We start from the raw sequence: 21,964 nt of genomic DNA, 5'->3' as shown, positions 1-21,964 counted from the left end.
TTCTTTTAATGGCAGATGAATGGCTTGTTAGAATTACATTATGTGAAAATATTTCTTAAAGGTCATATGTATTTATGCAATTCAGAAATGCTTTCTGGTAGTGAAATGTAATAAACAGGGATATGAAGGAAAAAGTGATGATGTTTGAAAAGAAGTAAAAGTTGAACTAAAGCTAATGACTTTTCATTTACTTTTTTCTGTTTGGGAACACTCCTTGATCCATGTGATATTTAAGTAGAAACTTAATGGATAATGTATGGAAGGAAGACTACACCTTTAGGCTTACTTAGTGTAGGGACTGTGTCTAATCTCCCTGTGATTATCACAGTGCAGACCCTTGATAAAGTCTTATTGAACTACTAATGAATTTGACTAAGAGTTGGAGATATAAATTCCATTCCTGACTCTGCCATGTGTTTTTGTTTTTTTTAAGATTTTATTTATTTATTTGACAGAGAGAGAGAGTGAACGCAGGAACATAAGCAGGGGGAGTAGGAGAGAGGGAAGTAGGCTTCCCACCGAGCAGGGAGCCCGATGTGGGACTCGATCCCTGGACCCCAGGATCATGACCTGAGCCGAAGGCAGACGCTTAATGACTAAGCCACCCAGGCGCCCCATCTGCCATGTATTTCTGTGTGCCTTACGTATACTCAATTTCTTGAATATTTTTACAAGGGAAATAGGGTACTTTTGGGCTATAAAATCACTTGTTTTTAAGCTTTTCAGGGAAAAATGTCTTATTCACCATCAAATTCTCATTTTCACTACTTGTCTCTCTGTAGGCTCATTCTCATCAGCATGTATTCATGCCTGTGTCTATCCCATCTCTCTCTCTCTCTCCCTCTGAACACACACAAATTAAAAACAGAGTACAGTGTTAGCAGATACCGTCAATACCTTGCCTGTATATACTTCCCCTAGTGGCATTAGTGCGCAGGCCTGACTCACAATATCAGACCTTGGATTCCTGTGCCTGATAGTTTTTTTGGGCCTCCAGAGTCCACTTTACCTCTCAGCATGGCAAGCTGGAAGTGGTGGGAAATTAAGGCTCCTTCCTCCCCGCACCACTCAGCCCTCAACCAACCATTTATTGGACACTTCCGTGGCTCATCTGCACTCATGTTCCCTGGAAACCCCTCAAAGTACACTACTTGCTTACCAGTTCTTATCTCAAGGCAGGCTTCTTGAGGAATGCAAGGTAGGACACGAAGCGAACTCTTGACCCATCCTTCAACTACCACGCTATTTCGCTTCTTATTCTGGAATAATTAAGCTGTCACGTTCATTCCTCATCCCCATTCTTACCAGGCAGTCTCCTCTCTCTAAAAATGCACAAGGATTTGCACATGGTATAGCGAATAGCAGTTTCAGATCTGAACTTGCTTAAATTATCAATTGATGATTGTCTTTCCATTAGCCTCCTTCACCCCCCTGATCTATAACTATTAAGGATTTGATCTTACACAGTTGTGAGAGCTGGTTTAGTAGTCTCCAAAAAGTTATTTTCTTTGCAACTGAGGCTGATCTCACTGAGCCCTGTCCTGATGTCCAACCCACAGAACATATGAGCATAATAAATAGCTGTTGAACACTTTTAAGTTTTTGAGTGGTCTATTACATAGCCATAGTAACTGGAACACCTGTTTCTTTTGGGGTTACTTAAATATTTGTGTGTGTGTGTGTGTGTGTGTGTTATTCTAGAGAATATAATAGGTACCTGAGAAGTCTAGCTCTTGGTTAAAAACTTACGTGTGATTTTCCAGAACTGACTATAGGCAATTACAAAGGCTTTAGTTGGCAAGCATCATGGTGGAATGCTGCCCTTCCAGCACCAGACTTGGGGTACAGCCAGTGCATGGCAATCTCTGGAAAAAGTTGGAAGCAAAGACTCAGGCCACTCCGTAGTTACTGGTCTCCCTAGTCATTAGTCACACAGGCCCATCATATTCTCATATTTGCCCTCCCTGCCCAGGAGCCCTCATTATAGCTCTATCAGGCCTTTGCTCAAGGTCCGAAGTCTTCTCGGTATGTGTGCTGAGGGGATGCTTGAAGACACTTTCACTGACTCAGCAGCCAGTTATTTTCTACTTCTAGCCTTTCCCCTCGCTCTGCCCTGACCTCAGAACTGCTGGACGCTTGTTTTGGGGCTCCCTCAACAGTGAACCCGCCCCCCCATCTGGCTGACCTGCCGACTTCAGACCCTCAATCCTTGTCCTGACCAGGCACTTTCTCCCTCACAGTGATTAAAGGCTTGACTCTTGTTTTTGGCTTGCTGCTTTCATCAGTACTCTGACACCCAAGCTGCTCGGCTTTCTCTGTCTCCCTGGGCTCAGCTGAGCTCCTAATAGTACCTTTAAGTTGTTACGGTCTGCCTGCAAATAAGCTTGTGTTGCTTGAAAAATAGTAAGATGATAATCTTACAACAGTATAATTCTATTTACTCCATACCCACCTTTTTGTCATTATATTTCTAAACCCCACAAGACATTATTTTTATTTTAAAGTCTTTTAATTGCATTTAAATACACATATATGTGTGTATGCATATTAAAGATTTTTTTAAAGATTTATTTATTTGAGAGAGAGAGCATAAGCAGGGGAAGGGGTGCTCTCTATGTCTTCTAAAAAAAACAAAAACAAAAACAAAAAAACCCACAACAACCAAGTTCTTGTCTGATCATTCCACCCTCTTGGCTATGTTTATGCGTCTTCCTATGGACTGTTTGCTCTCATCATGATTAGGGGTCAATTTTCTTCATTCTGTTGTGTCTTGTAATTTTTAAAATCATACTCCAGATATTTCATATAAAAGAAATGACTAGAATAAGTAATATTTACCTCAAGAAAAGAGCAAAGCCCTAATCTGTCAGAAAGTTAGAATTAAGGGCTAAACCAATCTGACCTGTGGTTGAGCTGGGTCTGAGCTTTGTTGCAGCTTTGTCTGATTCAGTGCACCCCTGCCTTCAAATATTTTTGGGTATGGGATTAGGCCCTTCTCATCAGAAGAAACTGGGTCTAAGCATTGCTGAACTTCCGGAGATATTTTTGGTTTTTTATGGCCATGTTGCTAGCTTTTCTCACTGTAGGATATTCCTCTCTGATTTATAATTCTTCTAGAAAGAGGGTCACTAAGGAAATTTCTTTGCTCTGAAGTCCCACTCCTGGCTTTCTGAGCCTGGGGAAATCTCTCTATTTGACTGTTCTCCCCATCCTTTGGAAGTTAGCTGCTTTGCTTTATACAAAGACCTGCAATGCCTCAGACAGATTTCTCTCAGCTCCTGTCTCTGCTCTCATTTTTTGATGTATTATCCTAGAGCACATGGCCAAATCCTTAAGAGTTGGCACTTGGAGAAGGACTCTGGCTGGAGTTTCTCGGAATTCTAATCTATCAAACCAGCCCGCACACATCCATTAAAATTGCATTAAATTTTCTGTTGATTTCTCCTTATTTTTCTTTATGGGGGATTCTTTTTTTGCTGTTTTATCTTTGTAGAAGAGAAAGTTTCCTCTCTCCTAGGAGGAACCTATCACTCACTGGAGTTTAATTCATTTAGATTCCTGGCAATCTAGTGAGTTTAAGAAAACAAAAAAATTTTATTTTGTATTTATTCAAATAAGGTAAGGTTATTAGAATGGGAACAATGGTCATTTTTGTGGCTTTCTTCACACTAACCCAAAGGAGAAAGGCATTCCTTAATCTTCAAGAGGGAGATTGTGAAAAGCTTAGCAAATTTTTGTATACCTGAAGGGCTTGCCAGCATCTGGTTTTGCTTAGGACTGGGTAAGCCTAACTATGAAGCTGTGAGTATTTTTTCTTTAGGGAGTAATACATATGTCAGCCTCCTTGTTCTCCCCAAAGATTTTGCCCTCATTCTTTTGAGAAGACTTGTCAGTTTTTTATGCTCTGTTAGAGGTGAATTCTTAGATGCCAGGCATTCTGTTTGTAGGACTTGGGGAAGGGATTAGTAACGGAGTCCCCAGTTCCATATATGTAGATGTTTAACAAATCCCGTTTTCTTTTTTTTAGATTTTATTTATTTATTTATTTATTTATTTATTTATTTATTTATTTGCGAGAGTGTGAAAGTGACCGCGAGCGGGGTGAGGAGCAGAGGGAGAGGGACAAGCAGACTCCGTGCTGAGCAGGGAGCCCAATGTGGGGCTCGATCCCAGGACCCTAAGATCATGACCTGAGCCAAAATCAAGAATCGGACACTTTAACCAACTGAGCCACCCCGGCACCCCAACAAATCCCATTTTCAGCTGCACATCTCATTCGTATCCTCCACTGCATCTAATTTTTCAAGGGCTCTGGACAGCCAATTGTGATACCTTCCTTGGATGTGTTGATACCATTCATGCATATTTAGCTGCTGCTTCCTCCACCCTGCTTCATAATTACTACAAAACATATCTACTTGTTTTATGTCTTCTACAAATTTGCCAAAAGCTCTCAGGTATCTTGCACTTGAAGATTATATCAGGATATTTGCTAAATAACTGGAGAGTTAGAGCTGAATCCCAAGCAGCCTGGTTTCTGGTCCAGTTTACCTTTCATTAACCTGATCATCACTGCCTTATTTTATTTTCCTATATATATATTTTTTATATCCAGGTTTTACTGCAAACATTACTGAGGATCCTCTAAGGTGCCACATTGTAACAATGATTCATCTGACAGCTACCCCTTCAAGTGCACTTATTGATGAGCCAGTGCATATCCGAGCTACCGGCCTGTCTCCCTTTCAGATAATGATTCTTCAGGCATCACTGAAAGATGAAAAGGGGAACCGGTTTCATTCTCAAGCCTACTATAAGGCCAATGAAGTTAGTGAGGTAGACCTGGAGCATGCCCCCTCACTGGGAGGTGACTACATAGGAGTCCACCCTATGGGTCTCTTCTGGTCGCTGAAACCTGAAAAATTTTTAACGAAATTGTTGAAAAGAGATGTGATGAATAGCCCCTTCCTGGTCCAAATAAAACTTTATGATTCAAATTTACTATTAACCGACATCGCTACCACTGCTCCAAAAGTCAGCCTGACTTTGGAGAGGTGGTACATAGCACTTGGTGTCAAACGGATCCAAGTTCGAGAAGGCCACCTTCGGGGAGCCCTCTTTCTCCCTCCTGGTGAGTAGAATTAACTTGGTTACTTTCATCCCTGTGTTCCCTCTTTTGAGTGCCTAATCCTTCTACAGGTTTAACTTGGATGTGGACAGTACATAGTGTAGTCCTTTCCAGCCTTAGAATCAGGGCTAATTCTGGGTCAGAACAAGAATATGGTGATGCCCATTCCAACTCAAGTTTGATCTCAACAATTCTGGAGCTTGTCTAAGGATATGACTAACATGTAGTTTATGAAGTCCCTGCATTATGGGGTTTCATAGCTTTGGATTTATATGAAATCCATCTGTAGTGAAGCCTATCTGAAGACCCACATCCTGATATCATGGAACTGTGTCCCAGCTTCTTTTGGGAGTTCTGTCTTGCCTGAGTTTCAACTTAGATATAGGTCATCGCATGCAATAAGCTGATGATACAATGGACTGAAATACTGCAACAAATATAGAGGATACAAAGAGACTCTATATCCTCTAGTTCCATAAATATTGCATATTTATAGAATATTCCATAAATCCACAGATCATACAACCTGCTCCCTAACGGCTATAAAACCTACCAGAAAAGTCAGTTTCCCATAGTGATCTCCACATATCAATAAGTGGTTCAAAACATCTACTGGTACATTTCTCAGGATTTATTGTGGGCCTGAATGAAGCAAAGTTAATTTCCCAGAAGTAGCCCTCGACAGGTCCGGGTCTCAGGTATGTCCGAGATCCCCTTCTTCAGGCATGAGCTTTGATCCAGGACACAGCCATCATATCATCAGGACATACTGCACCTCTCTCTGCTTTCAGAAACACAATCACTGTGTAGAAGTGAGATGGGTAAAGGCAGCCTGAAGTGTTAGAGGTGGTTCCTGACAGCAAGAGTTATAGACGATGTAGAAGGAATAAAAGCTTCCCTTTCCAAAATCGTCATGACCCATGCAGTCGTTTGGATAAATCTCAATGTTTTTATACCCCTAGCATACAGACAACATCATTGTGTGTAGTATCAGGAGCTAAGTAGCACAAATGTCTGTCCACCTCGTTAGAAATCTATCGGTGCAGGCCTCCCACCTTGGGATCATGTGCTGCCTTAGAGGGTGCTATCTGTGAATCTTCTTGGACACTGCACATGCTGTGTGTCCTGCTTGTTCTGAGGGGGATACAAAAGAGCTTTGAGCTGTGTGGGGCCAAAAGAGGCTGAGTCAGTTCTCAAAATAGTTCTCAACTACAACATTCTTCCATGATAAAAGGCTCACTACTCTTAAGTCCTCCCTCTTCCTGTCAATCAGGAGATGAAAAGCATCTTTATTCATTTATTGAAGTGGTCTTTTAAACCAAGATATATTTAGTACCATTTTATTTCTCCTCTCAAGGTGAGAAAACATAGCAATGTTTTGTTTTGAAAATTCCCAATACTCCTTTAAATCAAATCACTCTTCTTTCTTTTTTATTTTTATTTATTTTTTTATTTTTAAGTAACCTCTTACTTACTTATCTCCTTAAGTAACCAACATAGGGCTTCAACTCACAACCCCAAGATTAAGAGTCGCATGCTCTACTGACTGAGCCAGCCAGGTGCCCCCATGGATGGGACCAGTCTTCCTTAGTTAAAATCACCTACCTGAGAATAGGGTGCCCCCAGTAAGTGCATCATAAATTTTTTTCTACTTTATTTAAGAAATTAGCTGCCTACACAGAGCGTGAGTATAGAATGATACTCTGACCATCCCTACTTTTTACCATGTGTTAAGCTGCAGTAATAAACATTGTTATTGCATGGAAGAACTCATCATTTACATCTGCTTGGCTGCAAGATTTCATCACTGTATAGTCAGATGAATGGAACAGAGCAGAGTTAAGTTGGGATTTTAGCTAAAATATTTATCTCAATAGCTTTTTTTGAAGTCATATACTTTTGAAGGCTTTTTTTTTTTTTTTGAGTTATATATACTTTGAGAACTTAGTTAAATCTATAGAAGCTTTCATTAGTAAAATGCACACATAGGGGCACTTGAGTGGCTCAGTTGGTTAAGTGTCCTACTCTTGGTTTTGGCTCAGGTCATGATCTCAGGGTCGTAAGATTGAGCCCCGTGTCATGCTCCATGCTGCACGTGGAGCCTGCTTAAGATTCTCTCCCTTTCCCTCCGGCCATCCCCGTGCCAGCCCCAGCCCAGGTTGCACGCTCTCTCTCCTAAAAAAAAAAAGGACATATAAACCTATACTTTGCATACAATTTCAGGGCCTTCATTGATTTCCTAAAGCCTAATTGTGTACCTTTTCATAGTTTAAAAAGCCCTTGCGTAATTTCAATGGCTTTCTTTACACCAATACTATAGAAATGAACTACTGTGAGTCCGCAGGACCCCTTGGCTACAGAGATTAAACGTGTTCGGTGAACATGGTTCCCAAACAACCTTCCTGATACTATGTTCCATGAATGTATCCAATCAGCTTTAATTCTGCCCCAGATACAAGGCTGAAAACTTGGGGATTCTACTGAAAATTTATGCTTCAATTCCAGAATTTGTGATGCATTTCTTCGTGTTGTCGTATTTTTCTTCTCTTTTCCTTCCTTTCCCTTCATACCCAGTTCTGTGTTGTTTTGTTCTTTCTCAGGAGAGGGCTGTTTCCCAGGGGTAATTGACTTGTTTGGTGGTATTGGTGGACTGATTGAATTCTGGGCCAGTCTCCTGGCCAGTCATGCCTTTGTTGCCTTGGCCTTGGATTACTTTAACTATGAAGATCTGCCTTCCCAACCAGAAAAGACATAATTAGAATATTTTGAGGAAGCTGTCAACTTTCTCCTGAGACATCCTAAGGTAATTTTTGCCTTTTATTTTATTTTTTTAAATTTATTTTTATTTTTATCTTTTTTTAAAGATTTTATTTATTTGACACACAGAGACAGCGAGAGCAGGAACACAAGCAGGGGGAGCAGGAGAGGGAGAAGCAGGCTTCCTGCTGAGGAGGGAGTCTGACGCGGGGCTCGATCCCAGGACCCTGGGATCATGACCCGAGCCGAAGGCAGATGCTTAATGACTAAGCCACCCAGGCGGCCCTGCCTTTTCTTTTAGTCCCTGTTTTTAAATAACCATAACACCCTGTGGCTTCCCTTAACTTCCAGGTATGATTCTCCTCAATGAACTTGAAATTCTATGACATATCCATATTATTCACATGATTTATTTCACACCCAATGTCTTTTGCTCAGAAAGACAAAACAGGAAGTTAGCCTGTGTCCATGATGGAATCAAAACACAATGGCTTTATTTATTTATTTTAAAGATTTTACTTCTTTATTTGTCAGAGGGAGAGAGCACAAGCAGGGGGAGTAGGAGAGAGAGAAGCAGGCTTCCCGCCAAGCAGGGAGCCCGATGTGGGGCTCGATCCCAGAACCCTGGGATCATGACCTGAGCTGAAGGCAGATGCCTAACTGAGCCACCCAGGAGCCCCTTAAACAGCTATTTTTGATGCATATGTTGGAGTTGTCTTTGAACTATCACATAGGTGATGTTACGGTGTTGAGTTTTCTGCTTGGCTTAGATGAGAAATGAGGAGGTTACGTGATTCTGCTGTTCGCTTTCTTAGCCTGGTTGCCCTTGTACTTGTTGCATGACTTTTCCATCAGTGTTCTTACCAGTGTCACTTAGATAGTTAGTCAATGCCTAATGAGACCTGGAAACGAGTTTTCTTTCCTAGGCTCTTAGTACTTGCACTAAGCCTGCTTCATGCTCTCTCTTCTGTGAGAGGAGAGACCACCCATATTTCAATTCCTTGTAGGTCTTACTTCTCCATCTGTTGATTTTAAGTGTCTTCTAAGCATTCTAAATTCCCTGATCCCAAATTTGGTGGCAGAAATTATAACAAGAGTTAGTGTTCTGCCAAAAGCCTGCACATAACTGAGTCACTTTTTTTGTTGTTGTTCATCCATGTTATACTTCCTTTTACTTTATCTTCCCTGGCCAAATCCATTCTGAGTTCTCACCTCTCATTGCCGAAACTATGACTCTATATCTTTTATATTAGGACATAGAACTTCAGAGCTTGAAAGGTCTTTTTAATTCAAAAGGAGATGATTGCAGTCACCCCTCTTAATATACAGGATAGGACCTCAGGTAGAATGTATTGGCCTTACAAAGAGGCTGAAAAAATATGTAGCAAAGGGGAATAGGTTCAGATCCATCAGAATTTATTCCCTGGGACTGGATACATGCCCCATAAAATGAGAATGGCCTCTATCATTCTACACTATACAGCATACAATCAATGCCTTTCCTTCTTGTTTGCTCCCATTGTCTTGGTATAAAGATCCAAATCGTAGCCTATTTCCTCTGAGAATCTTTCTCTGATCCTGCCTTTATTCCCTGCTAATCTGGAGTGGCAGCCTGGCCTATGTGCATTCTTATATTGCAGAATTTGTAAGCTACTCTAATTGTCTGGTTTTTTCCCTCCTGTCTCTCCATCTGGCCGTGAGTTCCTTGATGATAAGAGATGATTTACCCCTTTTCTTCCTCTGTGTCCCCCAGTGGTTAGTACAGTGTGGATGATCTAAAAGTGCTTGCTTGGGGCGCCTGGGTGGCTCAGTTGGTTAAGTGTCTGCCAGGGTCCTGGGATCCCAGGGTCCTGGGATTGAGCCCCGCATCAGGCTCTCTGCTCAGCAGGGGAGTCTGCTTCTCCCTCTCCCTCTACCTGCTTCTCTGCCTGCTTGTGTGCTCTCTCTCTCTCTCTCTGTCAAATAAATAAATAAAATCTTAAAAAAAAAATGCTTGCTTGATGACTGACGGTGGAAGAGGAAGCAGAGCCAAGCCTCCTTTATGAAACCTTCTCTAAAGGAGAAACCTTCCAGGGAAACCACAGCAGAGGTTTCTGCTCACATTTCCATGCTCTGTTCTACTAAACTCATTCTTTTTCTCAGTCTTTTCCTACAGAGTACCCTTTCCTCTGAACTTCTAGAGACCCCAGAATTGGTACAACAGAGTTTACTGATCAACTGTACCCTGACTCATATTATTCACAAGAGTTACGTGGCTCTTTCTTATTCTTCCTACTACATTGGTATTTCTTTAGGGCATTTTAAACTCAGCACCTAACACCAGGCTGAATCCATAGTATTTAATTTGGAAGGCCTGACATGTTCTTGAAGGAGTATTTTCTTTGAACATTCATTATGTATTCCAGAACTCTAGAACTGGGCATGTGGGTGGGATTAGTCCTTGCTTGGCTCCCACTGGTCATTCAAGTTCTTTGGTTGTTTGAGATGGTAGGGTTTTGCTATATGGTGGACAGAGTCAACATCTCATTTCCATTATTTTCAGGTCCTCGATCCAGGCATTGGGATAGTTTCCATAAGCAAAGGCGCAGAGATTGGACTCTCCATGGCTACTCACCTAAAACAAGTCAAAGCCACCGTGCTTATTAATGGGCCCAACTTCGCATTTAGCATTCCACAGGTATATCGTGGTCAGATAAGTCAGCCCTTGCCCTTCTCTCCACAATTGCTATCCATCAACGCCTTAGGGTTAGCAGAGTTCCAGCACAGCTTTGAGGAAGCTAGAAGTGAAGCTAGTGAGACTTCTCTTCTCCCGATTGAAAAGGCCCAGGGACATTTCCTTTTCATTGTGGGAGAAGATGATAAGAATATCAACAGCAAAGCATATGCTAAGCAAGCCACAGAACAGTTGAGAAGATATGGGAAGAACAGCTGGACCCTGCTATCTTACCCTGGGGCGGGCCACCTGTTAGAGCCTCCCTATTCCCCAAGATGCTGTGCCTCAAAGATCTCCAATCTCCACCTATTTATGCACTGGGGTGGAGAGGTGACCCCACACGTCGCTGCCCAGGAGCATTCTTGGAAGGAGATACAGAAGTTTCTCAGGAAGCACCTTGTTCCAGTTGTGACCAGTCAACTCTGAGAAGAAAAGATATTCCTGAGAAACAGAGAAGCAATACCAGACCTTCACTTGATTTTCATGAACAACATCTTTGATTTCTTACTGTGGGAGGTTATACTAAGAGAAAGCAGGAGGGTGACAGTGGTCATGTCTTGACTCTGGAAAGGGAAAATGGTTTCCATTTAATCAATATCATACATGGAGAGTTTTATATTTTTAAAAATTAAGTTTAGGGCTCTACCTGCCCTAAAATATTCTGGTTTATTATTATAGCAATTGTTTGGTGGGAAAAAAAAACGACCAAAATGAATGACAGAATCTCCTGGTTTATAAAACAGACATGAGTAGAATCAGGTGCTGATATTTGTTGACTTCTTAAAACTCAAATGAAATATGTTTAGATTTCTCATATTTGAAAATATGCTCATGGTTCATGGTTACTTCATTTTCATTGAAAAACTAGAGCTGGGTAAACGAATTTATTACTTTAAGGCAATATGGAAATGGATACGGAGGTAACGTGACTGAGTCAGCCTACAATCGATAATTCAACAAATGCTAATAAAAGAAAATAAAGTAATATTTGTGTTGAAACATACAGCATTTTGAGAAAAACAATCTGAGATTCACAGAATTGCACTTTGGGGAGGAGCCCTGCTGGTGTGGTTTGTGTGCCTTCGGGCTGGCAGACTGTTTCTGTAAAGTTCTACATAGCAAATATTTTCAGCTTTGTGGGCCATGAAGTCTCTGTCACTGTTGTTGAGTTCTGCCATTCCAGCACAAAAGCAGTATAGATAGGCCATAATGAACGATCGTGGCTTTGTTCCAATTAAACTTTATTTATGGACACTGATATTTGCATTTCATATAATTTTTACATGTCACAGAATAGTAATTTTCTTTTAATTTTTTTCTAAGCATTGACCAATGTAAAAGCCATTCTCAGCTTATGGGCAGCAGAAAAACAGGTTGTTGGCTGGATTTAGCTCACAGGGCATAGTTTGATGACCCTGGGTGTAAACAATCCAAATTACCTTGTCCAAGGTCAGATATGACGCATTTTCTCTAAGGGGCACGTCACAGCCCACATATTCCTGAGCTACTGAATTGCAGTGGATGGAAGTGGAAGGTGAGTGGGAGATAAGTGAAGGTGAACCAGTAAAAAAGGGTTTTGAATGATTTCGTAGGTGTGGTGGGGAAGCCAGTGAGGAATGAGAGTGATAGAAGTAATAGGAAGACACTTCATGGTATCTGCCTAAACTTTTTCCTTTCATCTGCTTTCTGATGCTCCCTCTGTTTAGAGTAAAATCATTCCATTCAGGATGAGTGAGGCTACTAGCCTCCCTCCTTTCTCACTCAGACAAGTTTTCACATTTTCCAGACCTAGTCAATCAGACCACGTCACTCCTTTGACACTAATAATCATGTAACTGCAATGGCTAATACTACCTATGCTTTATGCTACATAGTAACTGTGTAGGTTAGATGCCATATCATTAGTTATATACGCCATATGCTATATAATAGTTATAGTGAGTTTAATGGGTAAAATTATTTTTGTTTCCTGTTTTGGACTTTAGGAAGAATGCCTATGTTTATGAGATATGATGTTTGTGTTTGGTCTGATATATATCCCTTGGTTTACATTTTGTGGATTTTCAGAACCAAGAAGGTTTTGAATTTTTTTTTCATATATTCTTTTCCCCACCACTACTACTATAGAGGTTGGCAGGAATGCAGATCAAATAACCATTCTTGGCCAGCTTCTCTAAATATAACTGGTCTGATCTCCAGGCACTGACCTCTTTTTTTTTTTAAAGATTTTATTTATTTATTTGACAGAGAGAGACACAGCAAGAGAGGGAACACAGCAGGGGGAGTGGGAGAGGGAGAAGTAGGCCTCCCGCCGAGCGGGGAGCCCGATGTGGGGCTCGATCCCAGGACCCTGGGATCATGACCTGAGCCGAAGGCAGACGCTTAATGACTGAGCCACCCAGGCACCCCAGGCATTGACCTCTTGGGTGCACCGATAAAGTATCTGCACGTGGTTAGCTAATAGTGTGTCCTCTCAGCGTGGTCCAGGCCAGCTGGCAAAACCACTCTCACCCTCTGCTTTTGGCCCACCTGGCTTTTATTGTCCTTGCAAATTCTCTAAGTGTGATTTGTGTCTTCTATCAGGTCCCTGGTAGATGCATATACCCCATCTCCTCTGTTAAAGGGTCAGCTCACACACGGCCACAACAATCCCAGGGCAGACTTGCTGACCTTCAGCTCTCAGCTGCCTTCCATGCCCATCACCTTGAGAATCTGGGAGCTTGCTGAACTCTTTCACACATCAGCAGTGCAAAGGGAGACTTGCATGTGCTATCTCCTTCTGCCTAAACACAATGTCCTGTTAACACTGTGCTTTTCAAAACTCCAAACAGGAAGCAGGAAAAAAGCTTCTGCGGATTTCAATTTCTCATAATCCATTCCCACCTTGGTCAAGGTTCAGACCTTCTCTCTAGGCGGGGTTGCCTTTTTCCGAAGGACAAGCCCCAGGACCTAGACTTAATGTAATAAAGCTTCCAAGGAAGAATAAAGCAATTACCGAGAACATCACTGCTGTGGGGGAGGCATTAATAAAGATCATCCTTGCCTTATAAGAAATAGGTCAGGGGCGCCTGGGTGGCTCAGTTATTAAATGTCTGCCTTTGGCTCAGGTCATGATCCCAGGGTCCTGGGATCGAGCCCCACATCAGGCTCCCTGCTCAGCGGGAAGCCTGCCTCTCCCTCTCCCACTCCCCCCCGCTTGTGTTCCCTCTCTCACTGTCTCTCTCTGTCAAATAAGTAAATAAAGTCTTAAAAAATAAATAGGTCAGAGTACACAGATATAGCTAAACTCATGAAGGTGCTACTTAATGACAAGCATTTTTTGGAGTACTGATTTATGTCAGCCTTCTCATAGCTGAGTAATAGAGGTGCAGAGAAATTTTCACGATGAATTGATAGCAGGGCTGGAATCAGAACCCAGGGACTTAGACCTGAATTTTCTCTGTTACTCTGTGTTGAGATTTTCCCCCATGGCCTGTTAAACTCTATTCTCTGGAAATTTGAAATAAATTTGAGTCTATACATTAACACATTGTTTTGGTTGTTTTTAGCTTAGGAGGGCTAGAGACACTTCAAGTTCTATATTTACTCTGATTATGGAGAAATTTTTTATGTTCTAATGATGACTAGGGACACTGTTGGGTCTACCATTGAGAAGAAGTCAGTTTTCCACTGATTGTTGCAGCTATGTGGAAGCTCAATGAAAGTACACCTGTAACTTTACCCCAGTAGAATAGTCTTCATTCCATAGTCACTAATTTTCACGCTCTTCTTCTCTCTCCTTTGAAGGAAACCAGAATATGTCACCCCAAAATATACCTCTTTAACAAAAATCAGCAGTTAAAAAAAAAAACAGCAGATACAAGAAGGGCCCTCTGACCCTTCCTTTTTCCCTCCTGAAAGCAGGAGATAAAACTCCCAGATGGAAGGTGTCCTCCTTATACCAGAAGGAAAGTAAACTGCCCACATAGTTCAGTTACTTTTCCACAATTGTCTCTGTCTTTGTTCAAGCTAATATAAAAGCAAGTATTTGCTTTTCTTTGGGTCTCATTCCTTATGAGGGCTCCTGTGCCACATAAAACTTATATTAAATACTTTTGTGTGCTTTTCACCTCTTAATCTGTCTTATGTCAGTTACATTCTCAGGCCCTGTAAATATACCTAAAGAAGGTGTGCATAGAGAAAGGGAGAGAGATTGATGGATTTTAAGGAATTGGCTTGTGTGATTGCAGGGGCTCAAATCTTCAGGGCAGGTCAGCAGGCTTTGGGGTCCCAGGTAAGAGTTGATGTTGCAGACGTGGGTCTGAGGGCAGACTGCAGGTAGATATCCTTCTACCCTAGAGGACCTCAGTCCTTCCTGCAAGGTTCACACCTGCTAGTGATAACTGCTAAGGTCTCTTCCCTACACAGTCATCACTTCACTGCCCAGTGTCCCTACTCCTCGTTTGCTGTAGCCCTTAGGGGCCCATGGACTGCTAGGTTCCCCAGTGTTTTCCATTCTGGGCAGCAGAGTGGAGAAGACCTGGCTCTGTGCCAGCCTGACCTGCTCCCCCTTGATTACCTGGGTGCTGGAACCTCCTGACTTGCCCACCCTTTCCTGCACTGCTCTTAGAATCTTCATGAAGGGGCACCTAGGGGGCTCAGTCGGTTAAGTGACTGCCTTCAACTCAGGTCATGATCCCAGGGTCCTGGGATCGAGCCCCTCATTGGGCTCTCTGCTCAGCGGGAAGCCTGCTTCTCCCTCTCCCACTCCCCCTGCTTGTGTTCCCTCTCTCGCTGTCTCTCTCTCTGTCAATTAAATAAATAAATAAAATCTTAAAAAAAAAAACTTAAAAAAAAAAAGAATCTTCATGAAAATGACACTGATCCCACCCTGGGACCTGATCTTGGGAATTAGTCCCTCAACTGGGAGACTTGCTATCCTGCCAAGGTACCTCTCATCCACTGGGAGAGCTGTGTGCGGAGGCACCATTCTCTTTCCTTAGTACCTCCAACCTGCCCATGACTTCCCTTGACTTCCAAGATCAGCCCTCTTCCCTCAAGGCTTATATTTCACCTTCAATACATTTACATATCACTCCCATTTAAGAAGTCAGAAGCACAAGGAAAGTTAAGCAATCTGCCTGAGGTCAGTCCCACGGATAGTTGAGGAGTCCGGGTTCCAGTCTAGGTCTCTCTGGTTCCAGAGACCGGTGGTCTCCCAGCTACACCTCACTGGCTGCAAAAGGTGCAAAAATGAAAAGTCACAGTGCCCTCCCTCAAGCAAGTCACCACCTGGAGGCACAGTCTACAATCTGTAAACTTGATCATTTGTACATTTTGACAATGGACATCGGCTGAGGAGATTAACAGTGGGGCAGACTTCAGAGGTTCTGGCCCCAGGGAAGCATTTTTGCATTGGGAGGGCTTCTGTTGTCCCTTGGAAGAGTGGTTGACAGACCCAGCTATGCCTTAGCAATCCCCTGCTAAACATACAAATCCCAGGACCTTACTCCAGTTGGAATCTCCAGGTGCAGGGGCCCAGGAACCTTGACTTAACAGGCCCCTCGGGTGAGTCTTCAGCCCACACTGCTTGGAGGCTAGATATCTGGGACTTTCCTTGTTAAACACGATCAAAAAAGGCAGTTGCCTAAGAGAGCACCGACTCCAAGGAGGCAATGGAGAAGGGTTTGCAGGAAAGGAGACCAGAACTGGGAGTGGAGAGGAGTCAGGGAAGTGCTTAGAAACCAGAGCTATGTGATGAAACCCGAGATCCATTGTGAAACACCTGGACTGAGAGGTGCCCCAGCTGCACTGAGACCCTGCCCTGACCCCGTGACAGCAGGGCCCATAGTCCTGTCCCTGGGGACATAAGAGGAAGGAGCAGCTGACAGTTTGGTGAGGGAGAGCAGGCTAGCGGGTGCCTGGCTGGCTCAGTTGGAAGAATAGACTGGGGAAGCTAGTTGGCTCAGCAAGCCGCCCTACTCCAGACTGCTCCCGGCAGCTGAACTCAGGGTGAGTGCGGGGGAGTCGGGCTGTCACGGCCTGGCCTGGCTGAGGGCTGCGCAGTATTCGGCAGGGCACCCGGGAAGGTGGCTTTCATTCAGCTGTGTGCATTCCTCTCAGCTGGGCGGCTAGCGCAGCTCACTGGGGGACCTGCGAGGACCGACGCCTCCCTCATGGGTGGCCGATTGCTCGGCCACGCGGATCTATGTTTTAGAAGCATCCACCTAACAAGAGATCCTTTAGAGATTGTTTTGGGGGCAAAGTGCACACTCAGCTGCAAAGTCAGGGTCCTCTTACTCGTGTGAACTTATGGAGAGATTGTTTCTTGACTTGGGAAATTTGTCTCTGAGACTTACTGCTTGGAAGGTTGAGGGGGGTGGTAGGGAAGGAAGTACCTGTGATGAAGAAGAAAAGCCCCTAAAGGGAAAGGACTTTTGTTTCTTGATTAGTAGGTTTAACTCCGGTGGGTGACCTTCTGCTCTCTTTCTTTCTTTGTTTCCTGCCATCTATTGTGTTAGCGTCCTACCAGTTCCTGGCTGCCTTTTCTCCAAGATAGGTCAAGTTCTCCCAGGGGTGTAACCATACCCTTCCCCATGGGAGTCTGGAACCTGCTTCACAAAATGGCTTTCAGCTTTCAGCCCAAGAGGTTGCTTCCACATTGCCGAGGGCTCTCTCTGCAACCACTGGGAGGCTTATCCTGTTTGAAGCAGATTATGTGCCTGGCACTATTCTAGAAACTGAGGAATAGAATGTTGAGCAAGGGGTAATTCTCGCCCTTGAGGAATAATTAACAATCTGGACTAGTGCTGTTCAGTGGAGTATTCTAGGCTGATGGAAATAGTCTCTATCTGAATTGCCCAGTGTAGTAGCCACTAGTTACGTGTGGCTATTGAGCAATTAAAATGTGGTTACTGTGACTGAGGAATTAAAATTTTGTTTGTTTTTAATACACTGAAATTTAATTAGCTATATGTGGCTGGAGGCCACTACACTGGATAGAGCAAAAAGGGAGGGAGAGAAAGAAGCAGATTTTTACAATATCACTTACAATATGCTAAGTGTTATAATGAGACGGTTGGACTAGTAAGTAGGTTGGGGTGACTTGTAAAAGCTTTGATTGAATCAGATTGTTATAACGGGCACCAAACACAAAGGGAAGTCCAACTCCAAGACTGACAGATTCAGCTGGTAAAGAAATAGTAGCCCCTGTTAGATTCAGACAGTTTATTATTTACATAGATAATGAAGGCAAGAGAAGCCAAAGGCACCAGCTGTCTGAGTCCTGAATGATGGCACTGAAACAAAAGGGGCCCCGTGACCTCGACACAGTTGCAGGTACCCCGTTGCTGAGGATCCAACTCCAGACTGCAGCAAAACTGTCCCAGAGCCTGTAGCCGTGCCCCGAAGTCCTCTATGCCTCTCTGGAACCAGGGAGGTGGGGGGAAAAGCTGTCTCATAGCAGCCTCCCGTAAGATAGGGAGAGACAATTAAGAGCTACAAACTTCCATGTATAAAATAAATAAGTCATCAGGTACAGCATAGGGAATATACAGCCAATAACATTGTAATAACTTTGTATGATGACACATGGTAACTAAACCTTTCACGCTGATCATTTGGTAATGTACAGTTGTCCAATGTTGTACACCTGAAACTAATATCATATGTCCATTCTATAACAATTTAAAAAAAAAAGGATAAGAGGGGCACCTGGGTGGCTCAGTTGGTTAAGCGACTGCCTTCGGCTCAGGTCATGATCCTGGAGTCCTAGGATCGAGTCCTGCAGCGGGCAGGCTGTGTGGGGGGGGCGGGGGGGGGGGCGGTCCCTGCTCAGCAGGGAGTCTGCTTCTCCCTCTGACCTTCCCCCCTCTCATGTGCTCTCTCTCTCTCTCTCTCTCATTCTCTCTCTCAAATAAATAAATAAAATCTTTAAAAAGAAAAAAAAGGATAAGAGAGGTGAGAAAACAATCTTGTGAAGCCCCCTCGAAAGATTGCCTGTCTTGCCACGTTCTTGCGATTGCAAGGCATCCCATCCAGATTTAGGTCCTGGTGGTGCAAGTTTTGCCTGTAGACACAGGGAAACCCTCCAGGGTGCTGTGGTGGAACCATTCCCCTGCAAAGGGTCTTAATGCTAGGCCAGAGGATTTAGACCTCCCCCATCACCCTTCAGCCATTGGAAGTTTAAAGCAGGAGAGAGATTCGATTATTTTTGTGTTGAGATCTGTCTGACAATATTGCAGAGATTAGACTGGGAAGTGAAAAAGCCTGTAAACAGGGAAGAAGAATTAGGTAAATGGATGAGAGTTTATGGGAATGAAGTGGAGCACAATCAATAAGCATTTTTTTTTAAAGATTTTATTTATTTTTTGACAGAGAGAGAAAGAGCGAGAGAGGGAACACAAGCAGGGGGAGTGGGAGAGGGAGAAGCAGGATTCCCACCGAGCGGGGAGCCTGATGCGGTTCTCGATCCCAGGACCCTGGGATCATGACCGGAGCCGAAGGCAGACGCTTAACGACTAAGCCACCCAGGCGCCCCAATCAATAAGCATTCTGAATAATCAGTTGAATACCAGGAAGTGAAGGGCTCCATGTGCAGTGAATGTGACAAAGACAAATCAGACAGGATCCTGCCCTCAAGAAATTTACAGATTCACAGGAAAGCAAAAACACAGCATAAATGGCTCTAGGATAAGAAGACATCCAAATGGCCAACAGACACATGAAAAAGTGCTCAATATTGCTCAGCATCAGGGAAATCCAAATCAAAACCTCAATGAGATACCACCTCACACCAGTCAGAATGGCTAAAATTAACAAGTCAGGAAACGACATGTTGGTGGAGATGCGGAGAAAGGGGAACCCTCCTACACTGTCGGTGGGAATGCAAGCTGGTGCAGCCACTCTGGAAAACTGTATGGAGGTTCCTCAAAAAGTTGAAAATAGAGCTACCATATGATCCAGCAATTGCACTACTGGGTATTTACCCCAAAGATACAAAAGTAGGGATCTGAAAGGGTACGTGCACCCCGATGTTTATAGCAGCAATGTCCACAATAGCCAAACTGTGGAAAGAGCCAAGATGTCCATCGACAGATGAATGGATAAAGAAGAGGTGGTGTATATATACAATGGAATATTATGCAGCCATCAAAAGGAATGAGATCTTGCCATTTGCAACGACGTGGATGGAACTGGAGGGTATTATGTTGAGCGAAATAAGTCAAACAGAGAAAGACATGTATCATATGATCTCACTGATATGAGGAATTCTTAATCACAGGAAACAAACTGAGGGTTGTTGGAGTGGGGGGTGGGGTGGGAGGGATGGGGTGACTGGGTGATAGACACTGGGGAGGGTATGTGCTCTGGTAAGCACTGTGAATTGTGCAAGACTGCTGAATCTCAGATCTGTACCTCTGAAACAAATAATGCAATATATGTTAAGAAAAAAAAAAGAAGAAGAAGAAGAAGAAGGTAGCGGGAGGGGAAGAATGAAGGGGGGGAAATCGGAGGGGTAGACGAACCATGAGAGACGATGGACTCTGAAAAACAAACAGGGTTCTGGAGGGGAGGGGGGTGAGAGGATGGGTTAGCCTGGTGGTGGGTATTGAGGAGGGCACATTCTGCATGGAACACTGGGTGTTATGCACAAACAATGAATCATGGAACACTACATCTAAAACTAATGATGTAATGTATGGGGATTAACATAAGAATAAAAAAAAATGGCTCTAGGATAAGTTTCAGTAACATATTAAGTGCTCCGAGTGGCATGGCAGAGAGCCCAGAGGATAGAGTCATCTTCAGCTGGGTGTCCCTGTATACAGTAGGTTCTTTATTGATGATGATGACAATACAGCGTTGGACAGGATAAGCTTTCAGGCTTCTTACGACTTATTCTAGAAAATCTGTGAGGGTCTGCTTCTGAGAGGCAATAAGCCTTATTAACTAACAAAGGTATTAATTCCTATCACAGTATGTGGATTAGTTGGGATCCAATCGAGAATAAGACAATAGAAGTAGAATACAGGGAAAGCAGGAAAAAGTCACAAATATTAAGTGTGGCGAGAGGTAATAAGGAGAACGTTGGAGGGCTTTGGATATTAGGGGCAGGGCTAACTTGCCATACACCACTGGAAATAATATTGTACGAGTCCTTACCTCCCACTTCCCACCACTGTATTTTGGTATTTCCATTTTACCTTGTCCTAGCTGAGGGAGATCGGTTCCCCTCAGTGCCTCAGGAAACGGTGGCACAACACAAAGGGAAAAACAGAAAAATGCTTTCCTGGCCTTTGGGTTACAAAAAAGCCTAATAGGATGATGTGAATTCCAAAAGTCACAAATAGGTGTGTTTTGTTTGGTACCCACCTTGGGGTTTTTGTTGTTTTTGTGTGTATGTGCTGTTTTGTGTTGTGTTGTTTTCAGGAGAACACATCTGAATGCCTTTAGATTGGGCAGATCTTCTTCAGTTCACTACAGTCTTATATTGCATTCCTTCTCACCGTTATCTGCAAACTGGTATGACCTGCTCGGCCCCTCCAGGTATCTGAATTTGGACCCCCTGGCATTCATTGTAAAATGGGTTTGGAAGAAGGCATAAAAACGTAGGAGCAGGGCGTTCCGGCCAAGTCTTTTGGCACCATACAAGTCACTGGGACTTACTTGGACTGCAAGGAAAAGCAGGTCTTTTAAATTCTGTGAGTACATCTCTGCCACCTGGAAGAACAAGGATTCAAAAGAGAAATTATGTTGAATCTCGAATAGTAGGAAAACCGCATTTTGTGCACATGTGAGTTTGTGGACTAAAATTCAATCCTACATTTCCATCATCAGTCCTGCCATACTGTGCATCAGGCTGTATCTGTCACTAAAAGCTTCAGAGTCAGGGAAAGGAAAAGATGAAACCAAAGACAAGAAAGTAGTAAAAAAGAAACAAGGGTAGGAGAGGCCAGGAAAAAAAATGCACATTCACATTTCTACTGTCATTTGGGGAAAATAAATAAGATTTAAAAGAAGGGTTAGATGGCCTGGGTTAAAAATCTTGTTGCACCGTTAACACAGGCAAACTTGGGTAAGTCACTTGCTGAGTTCGATCTCCTAACTTATAATGACCACGAAAGGACCTTGGAAATTGGAAAAGCTTTATTATGGGAATTAATATCACCCGCGGCTAGCGTTTAGTAAGTGCCCAATAAATGTTTGCTGTTAGAGAAAAAAAGGGAACCAAGGGGAGAGTAGAATTCCAGTAGCCATTTAAAAGAACCAGGCCCTTTACTTGTCAAATGATTGTGGTATATGATTGCCCTTTCAGTTTTCCTGGAGCTGTCGCTGCATTTTAAAATTATTTGTTAAAGACAATGCACATGGGACAGGACAACTTA

General features: G+C 43.1%; 1 protein-coding gene across 1 annotated transcript; it reads left to right on the top strand.

Annotated features, from left to right (window-relative positions):
• The first annotated feature begins 4,621 nt into the window (after window positions 1–4,621).
• Window positions 4,622–12,852, top strand: LOC123849399 (bile acid-CoA:amino acid N-acyltransferase-like). Its single transcript, XM_045881994.2, is given in 3 exon segments — window positions 4,622–5,131; window positions 7,729–7,931; window positions 10,428–12,852. Coding segments are annotated over 3 exon segments (1,266 nt in total). The 5' UTR covers window positions 4,622–4,665; the 3' UTR covers window positions 11,025–12,852.
• The last annotated feature ends 9,112 nt before the right edge of the window (window positions 12,853–21,964 follow it).

The sequence above is a fragment of the Mirounga angustirostris genome, unplaced genomic scaffold (assembly GCF_029215605.1).
Source record: "Mirounga angustirostris isolate CCGP_5_RB_7025 unplaced genomic scaffold, mMirAng1.0.hap1 SCAF_15, whole genome shotgun sequence".
NCBI classification, from domain to species: domain Eukaryota; kingdom Metazoa; phylum Chordata; class Mammalia; order Carnivora; family Phocidae; genus Mirounga; species Mirounga angustirostris.
This window is presented reverse-complemented; position numbering and strand designations above follow the sequence as displayed.